Consider the following 20378-nt stretch of genomic DNA (forward strand, 5'->3'; position numbering starts at 1 on the left):
TCAATGTTTTTTAAGAAAATCAAGAACAATTTTTATTAAACACGCAAGCAAACAACTAATCCCAATGCAGAGACATACAGTATACCATGTAGGTGACTCATTTCAGAGGCCTTATCATTTGTGGCTGAGACTCAATGGCGCCATCATTTGGAGGGAATGTCTATAACACCTTTATTCACTGGACAAAACCAAATATGACACACTACTTAATTTATCTGTTTCAGTTTTATTTAAAATTGAGATTGTAATTTTTTCCACACTGCTTTTTTGTTTGTTTTGTTTTGCAAAAAAAAAATCCATATATCAGTGATAACAATCTCATAAACTCTGGTGGTAACAAAGGAAACTTGCTACAACTTCTTAACACAAAAATAAATTACATGTTCTTTAGATAATAGATAAATTACTATCCTTTTTTCTGTTTTTTTTATATAAAATGTAACTTTTACTACATGGGATTAAAGACAAAGATGACACATTCATAGCCACAATCGCAAAACACACAACCATACACACATGTGCGCACACGTACACACACAATGATAAACACTGAAAATTCAAGAGTACATTGATTCTCCTGTCAAATGCAAAATACAATAGTTATAGGACAGTTAGATGTGAATAAATGCAGTCTACAACAACACTTCTGATAACTCTACTCAGTTATAAAACATAAGCGCTGACTATGTCCAAAAGAAATTATAGACATTAAAACATATCTGACAAATATACAGACTTCTCACTTACGAGTGGGCAGGGTGTGTGTGAGTTTATAGTGGGAGGTGTGGGAGAGAGCAAAGTAAAAACAGTGTAAGAAAAAGAGAGAAAAAGAGGATGAAAGAGCATGTCTTACACACATAGAGGTTAACACGCCAATATGCAAAATATTTACTTTCAGGTCAAAGCAGAATGTATATGATCTATATCATAATCAATGTTGAAATAAAGCAGCTTTCTCAGCCTCCATCTGAGATTATAGTAAAGTAGGTACTGATGGATGCAGACTGACCAACAAAACTGAGCAGTTTGTTCTAACAGATTCACTAATTGTGGCTTCATCTATTCTCACAGGAAAGATTAATCATCTTCTCTCAGGCTGGCGATGAAGGATGCAAACACAGGAGATTCTGAGAAGAGGTGAGAAAACAGGGAGCACACGACTGTCGTGGTGTAATTATCATTAAGATGGAAAATTAGGTCAGTCAGGAGTGAATCACCTCACATATATTCAAACTTGTGCGTCATTAAAGTTGATGATTAAAAGTGAAAAAAAAAAATCCAACAAAAAGACGAAAAACCAATAACAAATTGATACGACCAAGTATTGTCTGTGTAGCCAAAGGCTGATATAGCTTATTTCTCTGTGCCATAGAGCTACATCATCTGTGTTATGTGACTTGTTTCTTCATTTCAATAAACACGAGCACTGTATTTTATTTAGAGTCAATCTCACATACAGCTCACCGTACTGCTACTGCAACTATTCCCTATTTATTCATGTTATAGTTACGCTTGTCAAAACAAACTGCTGATATTTTTAGACTCAATTCTAAAGATTTACATCTTCAATAGGAATCAGCTTGGAGCTGAGAAATACAGACAAATGCATTGTTGGTTTTGTCTGTTCATGTGACTTCTTGACAATAAGTAAAGTCCATTACAGCATTTCACTTGGTAAATTAAAATCACATCTGTTATGTCTCATGTCTTAAGTGAGCAGCAGTGTCAGTTTCACACCTTAGCTGTGGGTTTTAACACAACTCCCACAGTTGTCTTCAGTCTATGTAACTGACATGAATACGTTCAGGGACTGAACAGTCGATGCTGCCTGTTCAACATCCCACATTTAATATACTTGATGTTTGGGAAGAATCTCACCTCTGTCATCACACTCAGATATATTTGGTCACTTACTGCCACCCCTTTGGTTTATCTGTTCAATTACTGAACTGAACAATAAGAGGAAGAGAAGTATTTTTGGCAAACATAAAAGACAGACAATATGTAAATTAAATCCTTCTAGCTTAGTTGGGGGTAGCCACTGTAGGGGACATCTGCAGTGTACAGAAACACAGTAGATCTATTCCAGTAGATCTTAAGCACACATAGTACTACACAGTTTATCTAGCACACATGGTAATTACTTGTTCAGCACATTTCTTTTAATAATTAGTGGTACAGTATGCATGGCTGACTATGTCTGTCGTAAGATCCTGCAGATTAGGAGGAATCTTTAAAAAAATCTCTAGTTTTGCTGTTGAAACACAGCTGTGTCCTCAGTGAGCACCTTCCGTTACAATCACTCAGCCATAGAAATGGGCCTCCAAGAGTGGAAATCACAGCGAATGTATCACTCAGCCCTGTGTGACACATTATGAACCTGTTAAAGCTAATGCACGAAGTACACAGAAGCAAGCTCAGTGGAATATGTGGCTCTACAATGCAATACAAAATGTAACTGTATACAGAGAACTGATAAAAGAACCATCTGTTTTCACAGTGTTTTTACCTGAAGAATCAGGAGAAAATAGCTAAATGTTGTGAACAACATGCCATCACAGGTATAACATCTACTCTGGGTTGTCCATTTCTACAAACTTGTCATTTTGAGGGGTGATCAGCCCATTTGACCTAACACTTGTCTTCTTGCACACCTGGGCTGGTCAGTGCCTCTTGGCACGCTGTGCACTCTGGGTACACGAGGCACAGCAGGCGGTCTTATAGTAGGAGTAGACACACAGCCTGGCCTGCACCACCATCACGCAGTTATGCCGTCTGTCCCGACAGTTTTCATCTATGATGAGAGGACGAGAGAGGTTTGGTGGTTAACAAGACAAATACACATAATACACATAAATAAATACATGTTCACACTGACCACACACACCAACCTGAGACTTGTGGACTGCAGGGTATTGTGTTGCAGATTTGTTCCTGTTCAGATTTGGTATCAAGATCACATTCGTGGCTGTGCTTTTTGTCTGGTGTTAGACACCGAACCTCCCTTATCTGTAAGCCTTTTCCACAAGAACGTGAGCACTGAGAACAAAAGCAGAGCTGTAGTGTAAATAATATGATTATATATTAAATTTTATTTAATATGGCATGAGTAATACACAATTCATTTAGATGCCCAAACCTATTTTGTTTGTTCTGTTTTGTAATCTCATTTTTAACATTTACTTCCCACATTCCCCCTTCTTTATTATGGTTTTACAGATACAGGCTTCTTGAATACCATTCAGAAGATCTGTAACTGATCTGCAGCTACTCAGGAATACATATGAGGCTGATTTGTATACATTTGGAAGACCTTGAGCCCCTCTATTTCCCTCGTGTCTCACCGAACTCCACTCCGTTGTGAACCACTGTGGCCGACATTCCCCCATCTCACACTGTTGGACCGCGGATGGCTTGTCTAGATGAGCACACTCGCTGGCCGGTACGACAGTAAAATCATTCCCCATCTTCTGGACGCAAATTATGTCTCTTCGCTGAGTTCCATTCCCACACGGGACATTGCACTGGAACAACAAGACGTCGGCCATATGCATGAGAAATATCATTGCATGTTATCTATCCATGCAAAATGAATGCCTTAGCTTACAAAAAAGGAAGATGAACTAATGAACTATGGTCAATACAAATGTCAGATTGTACAAACTACAAAAAAAAAATCCAACAAAAACCCCCCAAAAGTAAACACAACTTCATATTTTAAAATGACAGTCCCAGTCCCATTACTAATACAGTATAACAGGAAGTTTCATTATAAGCTATCAGTCGATTTATCAGTATATGCAAATAAATAGCAAAATCTAAATAAACACCAATATATTTGGTCTTCAACTTCAAAACTAATTTTCTCAGCTCAGCCTTCCTAATTCCCTCCACCCTACCTGTGTCCAGGGGCTGCTGTACCACATGGTCGTTGGCACACAGGGACCCCCGTTGCAGGCCTTCATCTCTGCCGGTTTGTCCCCAACACAGTCCCCTCCTCCTTCACCCTCTCTGACGCCTCCTCCACTCAGACACACCACCTCCCTCTTCTGCACCCCGGGGCCACACTGTGCTGAACACTGAGGGACAGACACAAAGTGGAAGAACATGTCGAGGATTACGGTGAAGGTCATATTTGTTTCTTTTACGTCTGTGTGTGTGTGTGTGTGTGTGTGTGTGTCAGGGGCGATTGCTCTGAGACAACAAGGGAAGCTCACTTTCCCCTAAAATTTCATCAAAAAATTGTCACAATTGTCATATTAAATTCACATGAAAATTATAATTTACATTACATCAAATTTGCACTTGAATGCATTCGATTTTACAACTATGTCATCCTATAACCGATATCCCTATCACACACTGGCAGTCCGCCGCAGACTCAGAGCTTCAACGGTGTTCAATGAGGCTTCTCCCAACAGCTGTTTTGGGCTAGGGTGGGACAAGCCAGGATAAGATGCTCATTGGATAATGCGACAAACTCGTACCGCCCCTGGACGCTGATCGTCTCTGGCGGTCAATGGAGCAGTGGGCGGGTTGGACGCTTTGCTGCTGTATGATGATTGGAGGAAATGTTTGGAGGGCTAAAAGCCCTTGATAGACAGCTCAACAGCCAACTAAACAGCCAGTGTGGTGGCAAGGCTGTTGAGAGTAGTCGTATGCAAAATTTTCACATACACGTTCACCTTCACGTTTGTACATATCAACACAATCATAGATTTTTCGAGTTTGTAACCTGTTCAAGTTTCGTTAGTTTGTTCATTCATTCATTGGGCAGGCTAGTGGCTAGTTTTGAAAATCTTTTTCAGGTATGTGTTGCTGTGATGCTATGGCATAGATGAACACTCCTTTTATTTGTAACTGCCTTGCTTCGGTATGACAAGTTTTATGATGAAGACGTAAAGTGAGCTTCCCCTGTTTAAAACACCAGCAGTCGCCACTGGTGTGTGTTACTCACAGTATTGGACCAGTCAGTGAAGTACCAGTTAGTAACACAGGGCCCCATGTTGCACTCCTCAGTTCCCTGTGGGCGAACCCTGGAGTTGCACTCTTTCTCGTTCACCACACTGCCTTGATCGCTGACGCAACGCACACTCCTTGTTCTCCTTCCTACACCGCAGTCCACTGAGCACTGTGAGAGCGAGAGAAGAGAGGAAAAGCAAGAAAAGAAGCAGATGACAGAAAGGGCATTATATAAAAGATCCAAATAAAGTAACATTCCCACCATCACCAAAATAATACCTCAAATACATACCACCTAAAACTATAAACAGCTGTTGAGTAGGTTTTAAAATTCACAGAATTGTTTGTTTTCATTATGACTGACATCTATTATAATTTTTGCAGTTTATCCAAAATGTGTGACTAATTAAATGAAAAAATTCCTCATACATTAACCAAGAATAAAATGATAATTTATTGCCAAACAATGCATCTGTGGTGGTCTCTGACTTGAAAAGTGCTGAAATAGTTTTCTGTTGACATCAAAGGAATTAAAAAAATGTAAGATAGAGACATAGTGCCATATTTTTCCCTTTTAAGAGTTTTTACTCAAAGTAAATGACAAAATGAAAAGTAACTCAGTGGACACAAGCATGCATGCTTATTTTAACCCCACCCTCACTCTCTCTCTGTGTCTGTGTCATGTTTGCAGGTGCTGAGATACACTACTTGGTCTCTCATTTCCGAGTACACACACACCCACACAAGCAGATGCAGTCACATACTGGTGTTGTTGACTTACTGTGCTCCAGTCGGAGCTGACCTCCCAGTGGGAGCAGAGGCGGAGCTGGCATGCCTGTGTAGACTCTGGCGGGGTGAGGTTGGCACAGCGCTGTGGGTGGACCATAGTGGAGCGGTTCCCAAAGCTCTGCCTGCACTGGAGCTGCCTCTGCTGCACTCCGGGGCCACAGGACACACTGCACTCTGACCAGGCACTGGCCTCCCAGCTGACGGGCAGAGAGTGGAGGAGAGAGTAAGGGAAAATCACACATACTCATATGGCATCATTTTCTACATTTAACCTGTAACATTTTGGCACTCACAGGTGTCAAAGTATGTCTTTGTGCAGAAACCACTGCACTCATTGGATGTTATTATAGCTATTGTATCCCCTCTTTAGTTGTATGAGAAAGGACAAAATCCACAAACTATGTTTGAGCTGATGCTAATATGAGTCTTCAACAGTATCAATTACTCAGATCAAGTAGGTTTCATCTGAAGTTTTGGCAATTTTAACACATACTTAAAATTGCCAATATGTGTTTACTTGGTGAGCTGCAGGGGAGGCACAGTAACAAAAAGAGAACCTCTTGTACCAAACAAACTGTAACTTTGAAAGTTACCTACTTTATTTCACAATCTGCAACTAAGCCTCAAGAACGAGATCCCTATTTCTTACACTGGAATCAGAGCCAGTATGGACAGATGAAGAAATAAAGGCAATCAAAATACATCTCAGCGTACATTATGTGCATTTGAGTATTGTTTCAAGAGAGACTTTAAAAATGCTGAACCTATCCTTTGAAGTCTATTTTGGTGTTTTGGGATATTTCAGCCCACTTACATACAAATGACAAATGTCAGCATCAACAAATATCGCATTGGGTTTTAAGATTTTTGTACACATGTTTTAGTATCTTTCTGCTGGCCATTGATTTCATAATAATATGGTATGCTCTTTTCAGCATCAGTCTGTTTTAACACAGCCTTTTTTTGTGTAGTGAAATATTAAATTATTTTTCCAAAAATTCAATGCAATCCCAACAATTCTAAAGTTTAAAATAGACAAATTGTCTTCTTTTTGCTTTGCTCACAATGGTGGGCAGGGGTGAGTGTTACAAGGTTCCTCCTCAGGAACAGGTTTGGCTGCAGAGTCACACTTCCTCTGTGGGACTTCGTCATCAGTATGGCGATCAATACACAGAATCTCTCGATACTGATAACCTACAGAGAAACAGAGAGATAGACAGATGTATAGATTGAAAAAGACATCACTTCCATGTACTTGTACTTGCACCCTACAGCCAGAGGAGGGAGACGTCACATCATCCAAAATATGTTAATAATAAGATTTTGTGTCTAGAGCTATTTAATTTAAAATTATGCATTTATGAAGAAGCACAAGGTTATTGGAGGCCCACCTTTGCCACAGGTAGCAGAACACTCTGTGAGTCTGCCTCTCCTCCACACAAACGGTGGCTGAGTGTCCAGTGGCAAGTCGGTGCGAGGGGGGATCCGAGCATTCCTGTTGGGTGCTGAGGCTCGCGGACGTGACCTCTCAGGTGTCCAACGGTCGGAGGAGGGGGGAGAAAACACAGAGGAGGCGGAGGACGACGAGGGAAAAGAGGGGACCGAAACAGGGGGAGGTGCAGGAGGAAGGTCTTCCACTGACACTGTGAGAGGACCTAGGGGGAGAAGAATAAATAGATGACCCAAAGACAAATAAGACGGGACAGGAAATGTAGAGGAGAGAGATAAAGATTGGGAAACAGACAAGAGGAAGAGAAGAAAATATAGATAAAGGGTGAGGAAAGCGGAAAAACACCAATGTTGAAATATTAAGGAAAGGAGGAAGGTAGTGGGTCATAGGCTGATGTCATGATGAGGTCAGGGTCTCATGACAGCAAACATGTGGAGCAGATACCCTCCCATGTAGGTCATACACAAACACACTTGTACAACAATCCCTCCCACTTGGCTCATAACCACACCCTCTCTGATCCATAAACACGTCAATCATTCTCCAAGGATATGGGCTCCAGTAGTGTCATCTGCGTAATTTGGAAAGAATGAATCTCAAGATCATCGGTTTGATTTAAGGGTTCAAAACTGCCACTGACAAGATTCAAGTATGTGCTGCATGTGACTTAGTGCTTCCTGCTACTGTATGGAGCATGCAGAAATCACATCTGTCAAATACTTTGCAAAATAGAAGAGAAAAAAAATCTGAAGGCCAGGATGTAATGAACTCACTGCGAAGGGGTGCCCTGCCTGACTCTCGCTCCCTCTGCCTCTCTCTGGGTGCCTCTCTGGGTGTCTCCCTCTCTCTCTCTGACAGCCTCTCCCTCTCTCCCTCCTTCTTCTCCACAGGGATGTAAAACTCGTAGTCGATGCCTGGGTTCTGTTGGTGGAAAATGATCTGCAGAGCAAAACAGGTTGAGAAAACAGTAAGAACTAACAACAAGACAACACATAAAGCTGCTCTAATCATCATTTTTATTTTAACAATGGAACAAATTATTCTTTTTAATGTGCATGGGGACATTTGTAAAGTCATGACAAACCAAAAGAGAATTATCACCCGACTGAAATTCTCCTGAGCTCTTTTTATTTTTTTATTAATATATTTTTATTGAGCATCAATGATACACAGTATAAAACATAAATCCTTGGAACAATGCTCACACATTATTTTCTTCCCTTGTTTCCTTTGTTGCATATACACAAGTAACAACTCAGCTGCCCACCTGTCCCACCCACCTGAAACATGTAGGACACCCACCCAGATGAGAGGAGAAAACATATACATAGGTTTATCATTATTGAAGCTGTGCACTGTGTACTATGGTTTGCATGAACAAATTATCATAAATGGAAAAGGGTTGGGCATGGTTTTAAGTCCACTTAAGTATGTCAACACAGGATCCCAGATAGAGAAGAATTTGTCCCTGGACCCCCTGAGTGTGTATTTTACCTTCTCTAACTATATGAACTCAAGTCACTCAGCCACATAGACACATTAGGAGGATTTTTAGATTTCCAATGTCATAATATTCTTAAATTTCTTGAATTGTATTATACTTACAAGACAAGACATACAAGAGTTTGATCTATGAAATAAAATTAGGACCATAGCCAAATATCTTTAAACATGCAAATAAATATCCCCATTCAATCATATCGAAAGCTTTCTCTGCATCCAGTGCGATAACCACCTCGGGTACCACACTGGATGCAGGAGAGTGAATAAGATTAAACGAATGACGCCCTAAAATAAAACCAGTTTGGTCTGCTGAGATCACATCGTGCATTGTGGTTTCTAGGCGTAAGGCAAGAGCTTTGGCTAGGATCTTCACATCACTGTTTAGGAAAGAGATGGGTCGATATGAGCCACATTCAGTGTTAACTTTACCTGGCTTAAGCAGAAGGATAATTGATGCTTCAGTCAGTGTACGTGGAAGTGAGCCATGGGACAAAGAAAGATTGAACATATCAAGTAAAATTGTGGATAATTTATTGGAGAACTTTTTAAAGAACTCTATAGGGTACCCATCAGGGCCAGGCGTCTTGCCATTTTGCATTGCCTTTATCGCATTAATGATTTCTATACGTTTTAATGGAAATTCATTCTCCGCCCTATGTATTGTATTTATAGAAGGAGCCCGGAGATTACTGAAGAAATGTTCCATGTCTGTATTGTCATTTGTCATCTCTGACATAGAGTTAGTTCGCCATCCTCTTTCCTTATTTGTGGGATTTGTTGAGAGACTGAGCGGCATTTAAGTTGGTGTGCTAGCAGACGGCCAGCTTTATCGCCATATTCATAGACGTACCCCCGTGATTTTAACAGGAGATGTTCCATCTTTTCAATTGATAACAAATTATACTGAGTTTGAAGGTCCAGCTTCTTTTTATAAAGTTCAGGGGAGGGGGAGCTAGCCTACTGAGCATCCACTATAGTAATTGATTTATGAGCTCCTCTTGTTTAATTCTCTTCATCTTATTTATTTTAGCGGAATACAATATAATCTCACCCCTAATTACAACTTTTAGTGTTTCCCAAAGAAGGGAAGGGGAAATGTTATCTTTTTTGTTGGATTCTATAAAGTCATCAATTTTTTGGGATATTAGTTCACAAAAGGAATTATCAGTTAGTAAATTCCTGTCTAATTTCCAAGGGGGGCGTTCCAATCTGTGAAGAGGAAATGCAAGATCTAATGATACAGCGGCATGATCTGATTCAGTTATAGTATTGAGCTTTTGTGACAAAGGGAAGAAGGGTCCTGTCAATAAAAAAGTAATCAATTCTACTATATGAGTGAAAGAAAGAAAATGACTTACTTTGTGGAAATAGAGAACACCAAGGGTTAACACTTCCTATCTGGTCCATAAAAACTAATAACTTGGCTTTTTTTGAAAGGTTTGTAGATTTAGGATTGGAACGGTCTAGTGCTGGATTAATTACACAGTTTTAGGGGCATAAATATTAACCAGAACCACAGGCCTTTGGCAGAGGAGCCCTGAAACCATCACAAATCGTCCTTGTGGATCTGAAATGACAGTGGTCGCATTGAACTGGATCAACATGTTCTGGAATTCAGATTGGAATGGAATACATTACCCACCCACCCTGTTTTTAGTCTGACTTGATCTTTAACCAGTAGGTGGGTTTCCTGGAGAAATGCAATGTTGCATTTTAAGTACTTGAAATGATTGAATATTCTAGCTCTTTTTACATGCCTATTTAAACCTTTTACATTTCAACTAATGAATCGTACAGCAGCCTTATTTGCGTTAAAGCTATTGGTCATCTTTAACTAGAAAAGATTTTAAAAAAAACAAAACAAAAGAAACCAAAAAAAAAAAGAACCAATAGTAGTACAGAAATGATTGTGATAAATTACACAGCTTCATTAGTTTTCTCTCTAGATTTAAAGAAGAACATAAGTTGCAAATATTTTGGGGGTGTCCCTTTCCCTAACCCTGACCCACGTCCAAAACAAAAACAGAACTAAAACTAAACCTATACTTGTTCCTCTCCCTGAGGCAAGCTGCAGGCTAAACACTATTTCCAAAAACTTCTGGCAATACAGTCCTTCTATACTTAGCTGCAAAAGATGCTAACTTCCCCGTAGCACTGGTGGTGGTGTGTAGCTGGAGTTTGTGCGCTGTTAGCTGGTTTAGTGCTCTTAGAATTGCTCATTTTGCAATGAATAGTCTTAGCTAAATCAACCAATGATAATCATGTTTAAATATTTAGGAAAAGGTTGTTGAAACAAGAGGGTAACAGAAAGTGGACCAGGAGCCTTCAAGTGTGCGTCCCCTCCCTACATGTCAAAACCGGAAGTCCCTCTTCGGCTCTATTTAAAAAACATTTTTAAGCTTGTTTTAGTTTTTAGGACCCCAAACTTTACTCTCTGGTTTACTCTCACCGCTCTCATCTCATCAGTGTTGTTTGCAGATGCAGCAAGCAGCTCCGACACACTGACTCTAAGCTACCAAGCACAAAACAGTGGACAGACAATTTTAGCTAACCAAATATTGCTATGAGGAAATGGTGGATGCCAAAACAAAGCTAAAAAAAGAATGAATATTTGTCTTATATTGGCATGGTGGTCCAAACACGTCCTCAAATAAATACGAATGTTGTTCTGTGTCTGTTGGATCTGTTAACCAGCAAATGCAAACTAATATATTCACAAAACAACTTTATAACATGAAAATATATCAGTGTTGTGTTTAGCTGTTTGCCCTGCGCAAGTTGCCAAAAAACTGGATTAATGTAGCTAGAAAATGTAAGATAATAGTTCAATGATACCCAGAGAAATATTTACTTTTCTTTCCCTTCACAGGAAGGTCAGTGGAAGTCAGGGTGAGCTACAGCACAGCTACCATGGATCTCCAGCAGATTGTGTGTGCATGACAGTGCATGTGTCCGCTGCCTCATACTATCTTACAAGACTTGATACAGTCAAGGTAATCTAAACATAATCAGAAAGAGTCCGATAGCAATTCGATCTGCTATTTTCCCCAGAGGTGACAAAGTCATCTGGTCAGTTGCTCAGTCTGTGCAAGACTTGTGTCCAAAGAGAATTCTTGGTAACTATTAGATGGATTGACGTGAAATTAAATAGAAGCATTTATGTTCCCCGCAAGATAAATCCTTAAATTTAATAACGTCGGTGATCCCCACTTTACCACCTTAATCCATGATAATAACTATGTATGAATTAAAAGCCCTCATCAGTTTCCACAACATCACAATGACTGTTTGTCTTTGCCTGAAATCTTTTATCTGCAGTGATCACATTTGATGGGAAGAAAAGTAGTGAAATGCTAGTCACAAGATGAGCCTGACAACCAGAGTCAGAGATGTCCTACGGTCAACGTACGATCAATTAACGCTTTCGATTTCAGAGGCCACATGTCTTTTCTTGAGGCACCGCCCACAGGCTAAACAACTTGACAAGGATCTACAGGATAGCAGCGTTTTCTTTCTAATTTTCAGCCACCCCGCAATTTTGCTTTCAGTGTGTAATGATCATTACATCGTCACAGTGCCTCTGGCGTGGTTTTATGTCTTATTTCTAAATCCCTTTAAGCCTTAGAAATGCAGGTGATTCCAACAGAGATCAAATTCTTCTGGCTTTTGTGGGCTTTTGCTATTTTTACCCCCTCCTGCCCTGGAGTTACTGGATGGAAAGCTGCAGATGACTCCTGTTCTTTAATAAGATCTTTGTCTGAGTTTAGAGTTGTTATTATTAAACCCTGGAAACTCTGATGTGGCTCAGGCTAAGCTTAAGTTTATCTGTCTCTCTCCCATCGTAATGCTAAAATAATGCTGCCTATCTGGAAGATCTTGACACAGATGATGATGTATGATTCTTATCATTAACTTAATTTTGCCATGTCCGGGTTCATGTTTGCTTACAGGGTTAAAATAAATGCCTTCCTACGTTGCACTACTTACATATAGCTGTAGTTGTGTGGTGGTGGGTCCAGGGGCCTTGAGGGACTCTCCCTCTTCCTCTCCCTCTGCCTGTGCTCTAGGTCGAGTGTAGGTGAATGTAGTCCCCCCTGCCTTGTACTCCCCTGGAGGGTCCACGGCCCAACGCCCGTTTACTACAGAAGCCCCTGTGCCACTTCTCATGGCTACAGTAATGGGGAGGGAGGGGAGTGGGGGAAGGATGGACAACAACAATGGAGCAAAATTTGAATTTCTTTTCTTAGTTTGACCTTGTTTAGTCTACACAGTGGTCAATTTTGAGGAAACAACCCTAAACTCAAACATTCACTCAGACAGACAAACACAAACTTTGGAGTGCAGTCTCATTACCACACAGGGGGCTGACAAGGCAAACATACACACCCACACATGCATACACACACACAGCACTAGTCAAAGTTTGGACACACTTGGTCATTTAAGTAAATGGGAAAATATGTCTAAACTTCTGACTGGTACTGTACATGTACACACTTCACTGGTTCCTTATTGGCTCTAACAAATACAAGCTTTGACTCTCAAAATTTACAGTCTTAGTGCAAGCCAGCACACACATGATCATGGGCCAAATCTCATTTCCAAATTTGCAATTCCCTCTTCAACATCTCAGTTTTAACAGAGCTGCATTATGCAAGAAATATTACACTGTATGTGTGTGTGTGTGTGTGTGTGTGTGTGTGTGTGTGTGTGTGTGTGTGTGTGTGTGTGTGTGTGTGTGTGTGTGTATGTGTGTGTGTCTACTTCTTACCCAGGTAATTAGGGCTGGCTCGTCTCTCCGTGATGTTAATGAATGTTGCTCCGGGTGGGATGTCCAGGATCTTGTGGTAACCAAGGGGAACTGTGACATTTTGGAAGCTTCCTACCACCTTTCGACAGGAGGTCTCCCTCCCGCCACACACTCCACACTTGTCAATCACAGAGCCAGAGCCCAGAACCCCATCGCAACCCTCCGTCTGACAGGACAAGAAGATGAAAACAAAGATGTGAGTGATGGGTGAGAGGAAAACTAAAGGTAGGAGGGGGGTTGGGGTAACAAGGGAGATGTGCAAGAAGGGATGGAGACAAAGTGGAGAATAGCTATCCCAAGCTTCTTGACACTTTCACTTTCATTTTCTTAACACATCCATTGCCAGTGTCTATTTCACTGTCGGTAACTGTTACCGGCCAGATTCCTGCCAGAAACAGAAGAGTGGAATGAGGGTGAATCAGAGTGCAAGTGAGAAAAAAAGGAAAGATACAGAGAAAAGAGGCCCAGACTAGGGTCATAAAAGAGATTGGAGACAATCCGAATCTGAATGCCAGGCTTAAATCAGCCTCCAGACATGAGGCTGAGAGAGCCAGGTCCTGGATTTTGTCAACCCCAGCTAGAGGGGAGGAACTTGGGCTCACACACCTGAGGGAGAAATCATACACACACACACACACACACACACACACACACACACACACACACACACACACTCACACACTCACACACACACACACACACACACACACACACACACACACACACACACACACAGGGATGTATTTACACTAAATCCACTCACCAGACATTGCCCTTCTACACAAACATCGTTGGAGCTGACGTTGAAGCAGGGGGTCCCGTCTCTTACACGCTCAGCCTGACGAACATAGAAGCGATAGCCGGCTGGTCTGCAGGTCAGCTCACACTGCTTATCTGCACCAACTGCAACACAGAAGAAGAGAGTTGGAGGATTTTTGCACAAAGTATTTGTTTGTCTTATGCATGTGTGACTTTGAGATATCTTTCTGCATCTGCCTGGCGTGGAGAAGATGCAGCTGCAGTGATGAACGTCTTTCCATGTGGTCAGGAAACTGAAGCCAGACCATGCAACCCCTGACTGTCAAAGAGCATTAGCTATTTCCCCTGCTGCGCACTTGTACAAGTGCAGACATGCCCAGGAGAGAGGTGTAAACATAAGCTAGAGGAAGGTTAGATTTATGAGAGGAACCCAATAGGAACATGCACTGCACGATATAAAAGATATGAAAGGTGAAAAGAGAGAGCAGAAGGGGAAGTAAAAGGAAAAGCGACGGCTGCTTCAAGGTAGAAGAGGAAATGAAAGACCTTCGGCGCTCGAGGGACAGGCAAATAAATAGATGAGTGGAGAATACAGAAGATCTCACAGGGGAGTGGCAATGGGATACATGCAGAGAAAACATGGAGAATAAAAGGAAAGTGTGTGTAAAAAATATGCTTGATATATGTTAGAACCTGTATCAATCTAATACAACCTCGGAAGCCACAAATTGGGGGGAGGGTTTGTGGTTATTTACAAATGAAAGGGGATGTATCATGCACAAACTATTCCTTTCAAGAAGAAGGGAAGAGATAAAGGAGATAAGGCAGGGCAGTGAGTGACTTCATAATTCTTGTCTTTGAAGTAAGATTGGGGGTGCTACAGGGCAGAGAGGGCTACTATATCTGCGTGTGTATTTGTGTGTATTTGTGTGTGTGTGTGTGTGTGTGTGTGTGTGTGTGTGTGTGTGTGTGTGTGTGCGCATTTGTGTGAGTATGTGTATGTGTGTGTGTGCAACAGCGCTACAGACATGAGCTCATAGCATGAGTCAGGGGTCATAGATTTAGATGCAGATGGGAGGGAGGGGAAGAGTTTCTGTCACTGGGAGTTCAGAGGTTAAAGGGACAAATTCAGTGCTTCTGAAATGATGTCTCCTCAGTGTGGTATAATATTCCTCAGCTGAACTGCAACAAAAATACATTGAGAATTGAATTCTATATAAATATGAACAGTGTGACAACCTGCCAAGAGTGGTCAAAAAGTATATTACTGTTGTATTATTCTGTCTTTGAAGCACATGTGACACATTTCTGACACTTCAGAGTGATAAAAGTGTGGCTCTAATAATAATAATAATAATAATAATAATAATAATAATAATAAATGCCACTTAATCTCCATATGATAACACTGCACAGGGTTTCTTAATGGAGAGATTCCTCCCCGCGCCCCCCGCCCCCCCAGCACAGTAGTCCATCATCAGCAAGTAGCCCAGAGCCACCGACCATCTTCAAAGTCAAGAGGTTCACAGGAGCTTGAGACTAAAGGTCAAATACCAAACTTGGTTTCACCTCATGTGTCCAAGGAGGAATACAAAAAGTGTAGTATGTAGAGGACTCAAACACACTAAGATACAACAACACCTGGCCAGGTATAATACATGGCGTCATTACAAATTAACAGAGAGAACCTCAAGACAGAGAAGAGAAGGATTAGTAAAACTGGACTGTTAACATGCCATTTCATTGTTTCGTTGGTTTCCATTTCTGCTGGGCAACACCCAACCTGAGGGATAAGCTGCAAAAGATGCTTGGAGTAATTTGGTGGAAGTACCAACTTCAAGCAAAAAGAAAGGCCTGCTGTATTGGTTTTCTTCAGTAGCTTAGCCAAAATACATTTATATCAGGTTTGGAGGCATGAATGTCAGCAAAGAATACCATGTACAGGTTTGTGCCTTTTTCAAGTTGAACAATAAATGCTGATTCATTACTGTTTATCCCACCAAACATATTAAGCTCACTAAGGATACACTCCTTTTATCTGCTTAAGTGGCTGGAGATGGTAAGCAAAGATGTTTATCTAACCACAAGTTTATAGCGAAGTGAAGATAATGAAGAACTACATCTGTGCTGGGTGGATGTCTGGTTTTAATAATGTTTTAGTGTCTTAATTCTCTGTATGGTGACCTTGGGTGACTTGAAAGACGCCATCAAATAAAATGTATTATTATTAATATTATTATTATTATTATTATTATCATTACTATTATTATTAACTACATCTGTGCGGCCATAAACACTGACAATGTAGGAGTGGTGATTCTGCGTAGATAAATAACCTTTCTGAGATTTTTAATTGTTTGGTAGGATTCCAGGAAGCAGTAAAAGATTAAATTGTTTACTGTTTTTTTCTTCTTCAAATAGCCTAGTTGAGGTCTGTGCTTCTAAAATAAGATGAAAAAAGCTCATATCATCCATCAGCATGTAACAATCTGTCATCAGCATAAATTGACATTGTTTAATGCCATTGAAAACAACAGGGCGGCTAAAAGGCTGCAGTATTTCATTTTTGCATCAAGTGGCACAAAGACAAAATGGATAAAAAACACAGTGGAAGCAAAACGGCATTAATTTAGAAAAAGCCATCCATTAGTATTTCAAGACCAAAAGCACTTAGTGTTTCTGAGTCTAATCTGGACTTGAGAAGCTGTCTGTTCCTTTAATATCTTTTCCAAGTCATATGTTGGAATACAAGTTACACTATTTCTACTATTCTTGTTGATTTTACACATTTATTTTATTAATTGAATTGATTTTGATTAATTTACTATCAGTTGTGGTGAACAATAACTTTACACATTTAGTTGATCTTCTGAAAATGAACTATTCACTATTTTCATAACTGAATAATGACTCATCACTTTTTTCAGTCAGCGAAAATACCAACATTTGCTGAGTCTGAGTCATCAAATACTTTCCATTATTTGTAAATGAGATTAAACAGAATATATTTTGTTTCAGACTGTTCTCTCCCTATTTTCTGACATTTTAAATGATTAATCGAAATGGAAATATGAGAAAAATTGTTAGCTGAAGCTCTGATAGCATATAGGAAAGCATGAGTCCATGACTGTCATTCATTAGCCAAAGATTATTTTTCAGTGACGCTATCTCTGTGTGCTTGCTACCAGTCTTTTCTGATAATTGCAGTGAGGCAGATGTACAGTACAAATTTAGAAAGACAGAGAGAAAGAAGGGGAGGCTGTGTTCCCTCTCTCTCTCTCTGTCTCTCTCTCTCTCTCCACCCCCTGTCTGTCTGTCATAGTTATCTTTAAAGGAGATTAGACTGGAGACAGTGACAGAAAAGAGAGGCGGAGCTAAAAGTGGGAGACGTGCCGCTCATATACTCGCTCCCTCTCCCTCTCCCTCTCTGTATTCTCCTTGCTCATCTTTCTTATTCTGCATCTGCTTGTCTTTATTTCCTGCCCTGAAGTTGTGCTCAAGCACTTTGAAACTCTGAATCCTAATGACCTTCAACCTTTCTCTCTGCTTTGGTCTTTTATTGTTCATCTGTCTCTTTTACCTCTCTGTTTCCCTTTCTTTGCCTCCATCTCTGGCTTCTCTACCACTGTCCCTCTCTCCCTCTCTGAGCTTAGTGTTCAGACAGTGGAATATATGTTGTCTAAATATACTTCCCCACTATCTCTCCGTCTAAACAAACTCCAACAGAGAGAGAGAAAGAGAGAGGCAGTGCGACAGGAAGAGGGGAGGATGGGTGTGCAGAAAGGGGATGAGGCCTGAAAAAAAGGGAATATTCAAGTAAAACAACACCTGCATGTGCAGTGCTTACAAAACTAGAGAGGTACTGCTTTTCTGAGTGTGTGTGTGTGTGGGGGTATTTCTGCTGAAATAAATAGCTCCTGTGGTTTATAACCGCTGCAGCAGCTTTACTGCTTAAGCTTTCTGTTCCAAACCATAGGCCATAACACTTTGCAGTACATATATAACCGGCATGTCACCTTACATGCAAAAAAAAAATGGACACACTGCTAAGTAGCAAGACCTGCCTGCACAGTTCAACATAAATACAAATGAGGAAATGTATGCAGCACTGTACACAGTCCTAAACAGATGACTGCAGCTGGAGAGAAAATGACTAATGCACCGCTCGATGTTGAAACGCACACACTGCTCACAGGCTGAAGTGTGTTGATGGGAAGCTAGATATGAAGGGGTGGGTTGCAGTCTGGACTGAAGTAAACAGTGCAACAAAGTTTACTTAGTAAAGTGGAAAAGAATCATCTGCAGCACAGATCGAATGGGTCTGACCCAGTTGGCGTCATCTGGGAATACTTTTGCCACTTACAGTATCTGCCCCCACTTGTCAGAATATCGTTCTACTGCAACCAATATGTGTGATGATGACTGCTATTTGATGAGTTCTTTTAACCAAAGAATTTCACAGTATGACTGAGCTGTTTCTTGGTATGCGCGGCTACACCATGATTTACCCATGAAGCTCCTATTAGGGTTGTATCTGTTTTTTTTCTCCTCTGCTCTCTCTCTCTGCCCAGCCTCTCCTCGTCTCAGAAGAACTCAAGGACAAAATGGTTTAAATGAAGTGGATCAGCGGGCAAAGACACGGCAAACAGAACATTCAAGACTTGCTTAATTCAGGAAAAATGTAATAGGGTCACTCTTTTCCTCACAAATGCACACAGGAGGCAAAAGGAAAGCCCCGTTCTGTTTATACTGACTGACTCCAGCTGATACCTTGGCAATGACTCACGGTACATGATCTGCCTCCATCCTCAAAAATGATCTTAGTCCACTTTTAATGACAAGACCAAAAAACATCAAAACAGTCTGGAAGGTGTTCTCTCTCAGTGTCATGGACCCTTCTTGACTTTGAACCTTTCAAAGAAGTAATGGAAATAAGTTGTGGTATCCCGCCATCATCTATAAATGCTCTCCTTTGTAGGTGACACACATAGTCTGGAGAAGGTTGGAATAGTTTTGGAATTTCATAGTTTCACAGTGGTTTATGGAGATGGTTTGACCTTCAACTATTAATCATAAGTGAACACTGTAACGGCTGGGAGGAGATAAATATCTTATTATTGTTCTCATTAATAATAGGTGAACACAACACAATAGTGTTTTTAGCTGTAAGCATGTGGGGATAGTTAAGTGCTGCCACTGACGTAATAAAAATAATAATAAAGAGAACAATGAACAAAGTGAGATTGCTGCAGGACAATCGCACACAATTACTGTCCACAAAAAAGGGAACAGATTACCCCCCCTAAAAATCAAGGCAATACTTCTTTAAATTTAAAAAGCCCTATTTGTAGTAAATATTGACACATATCAACCATGCAATGATCTCCCTCAGGGTCAAAAACATTATGAGGAAGACAACATTGGTCATGTGCCCAAGCTCCAGTCAGCCAGGGGAAAGTAGGACCCCTGCACCACTGTGCTGCAGTAAATTATGTTATAGGCAAGGCAAGGCAAGGCAGCTTTATTTATATAGCACATTTCGTACACAATGGCAACTCAATGTGCTTTACATAAAACAAACATTTAACAGTCAGAATTGGAAATTTAAAAAAAACATAAAAACATGCAATTTGAGAAATAAAAATAAAAATAAAAATTTAAAGTGCTTTGAACCATAAAACTGGGTACTGCAAATTGAAGCATGACAGATGATAAAAAGACTAAGGCTGCGTTCACACTGCAGGCAAATCTGATTCAAATCTGATTCCTTCTCAAATCTGATTTTTAGGCCTGACTGTCCACACTGTTTTTAGCAAGTGTCCAAATCGAATTTGGCTCTGTTCAGACTGGGCCACATTAATGACCAATCTGACAGGTTGCTGTGGCAACAGCGTCGGAGCGGAGGTGTCATCTAGCGTGTATTGTGTGATGTCATATAGTTACGACAGCAACAACAAACCCTCGAGCTTCGTTTGAACAGAGCCATCTCCCCAAAGATTAATTAAGAATTTGGTTTCGTCCTCTGTCCAAGGACTGATGTTTTCGACGTCCTCCATTGCCTCCATCAGCTGGCAACAACAACTCGAATAAGCGCCGGTCTGGTGT

The 20378-nt window shown here is 40.6% G+C and overlaps 1 protein-coding gene across 1 annotated transcript in view; it reads right to left on the reverse strand.

The window, feature by feature from the left end:
* The window catches only part of adamtsl4 (ADAMTS-like 4), a 40745-nt gene continuing 20367 nt past the window's right edge, over positions 1-20378 (reverse strand). The window contains exons 6-17 of the mRNA XM_053326773.1: positions 14278-14417; positions 13476-13680; positions 12692-12873; positions 7975-8140; positions 7143-7406; positions 6816-6945; positions 5744-5948; positions 4958-5131; positions 3900-4079; positions 3345-3524; positions 2892-3039; positions 1-2794 (exon numbers count right to left, since the gene is read on the reverse strand). Coding sequence (XP_053182748.1) covers positions 2664-2794; positions 2892-3039; positions 3345-3524; positions 3900-4079; positions 4958-5131; positions 5744-5948; positions 6816-6945; positions 7143-7406; positions 7975-8140; positions 12692-12873; positions 13476-13680; positions 14278-14417 — 2105 coding nt within the window. The 3' untranslated portion in view covers positions 1-2663. The remainder of the gene's footprint in view (positions 2795-2891; positions 3040-3344; positions 3525-3899; positions 4080-4957; positions 5132-5743; positions 5949-6815; positions 6946-7142; positions 7407-7974; positions 8141-12691; positions 12874-13475; positions 13681-14277; positions 14418-20378) is intronic.

The sequence above is a fragment of the Scomber japonicus genome, chromosome 10 (assembly GCF_027409825.1).
Source record: "Scomber japonicus isolate fScoJap1 chromosome 10, fScoJap1.pri, whole genome shotgun sequence".
In the NCBI taxonomy this organism is placed as follows: Eukaryota; Metazoa; Chordata; class Actinopteri; order Scombriformes; family Scombridae; genus Scomber; species Scomber japonicus.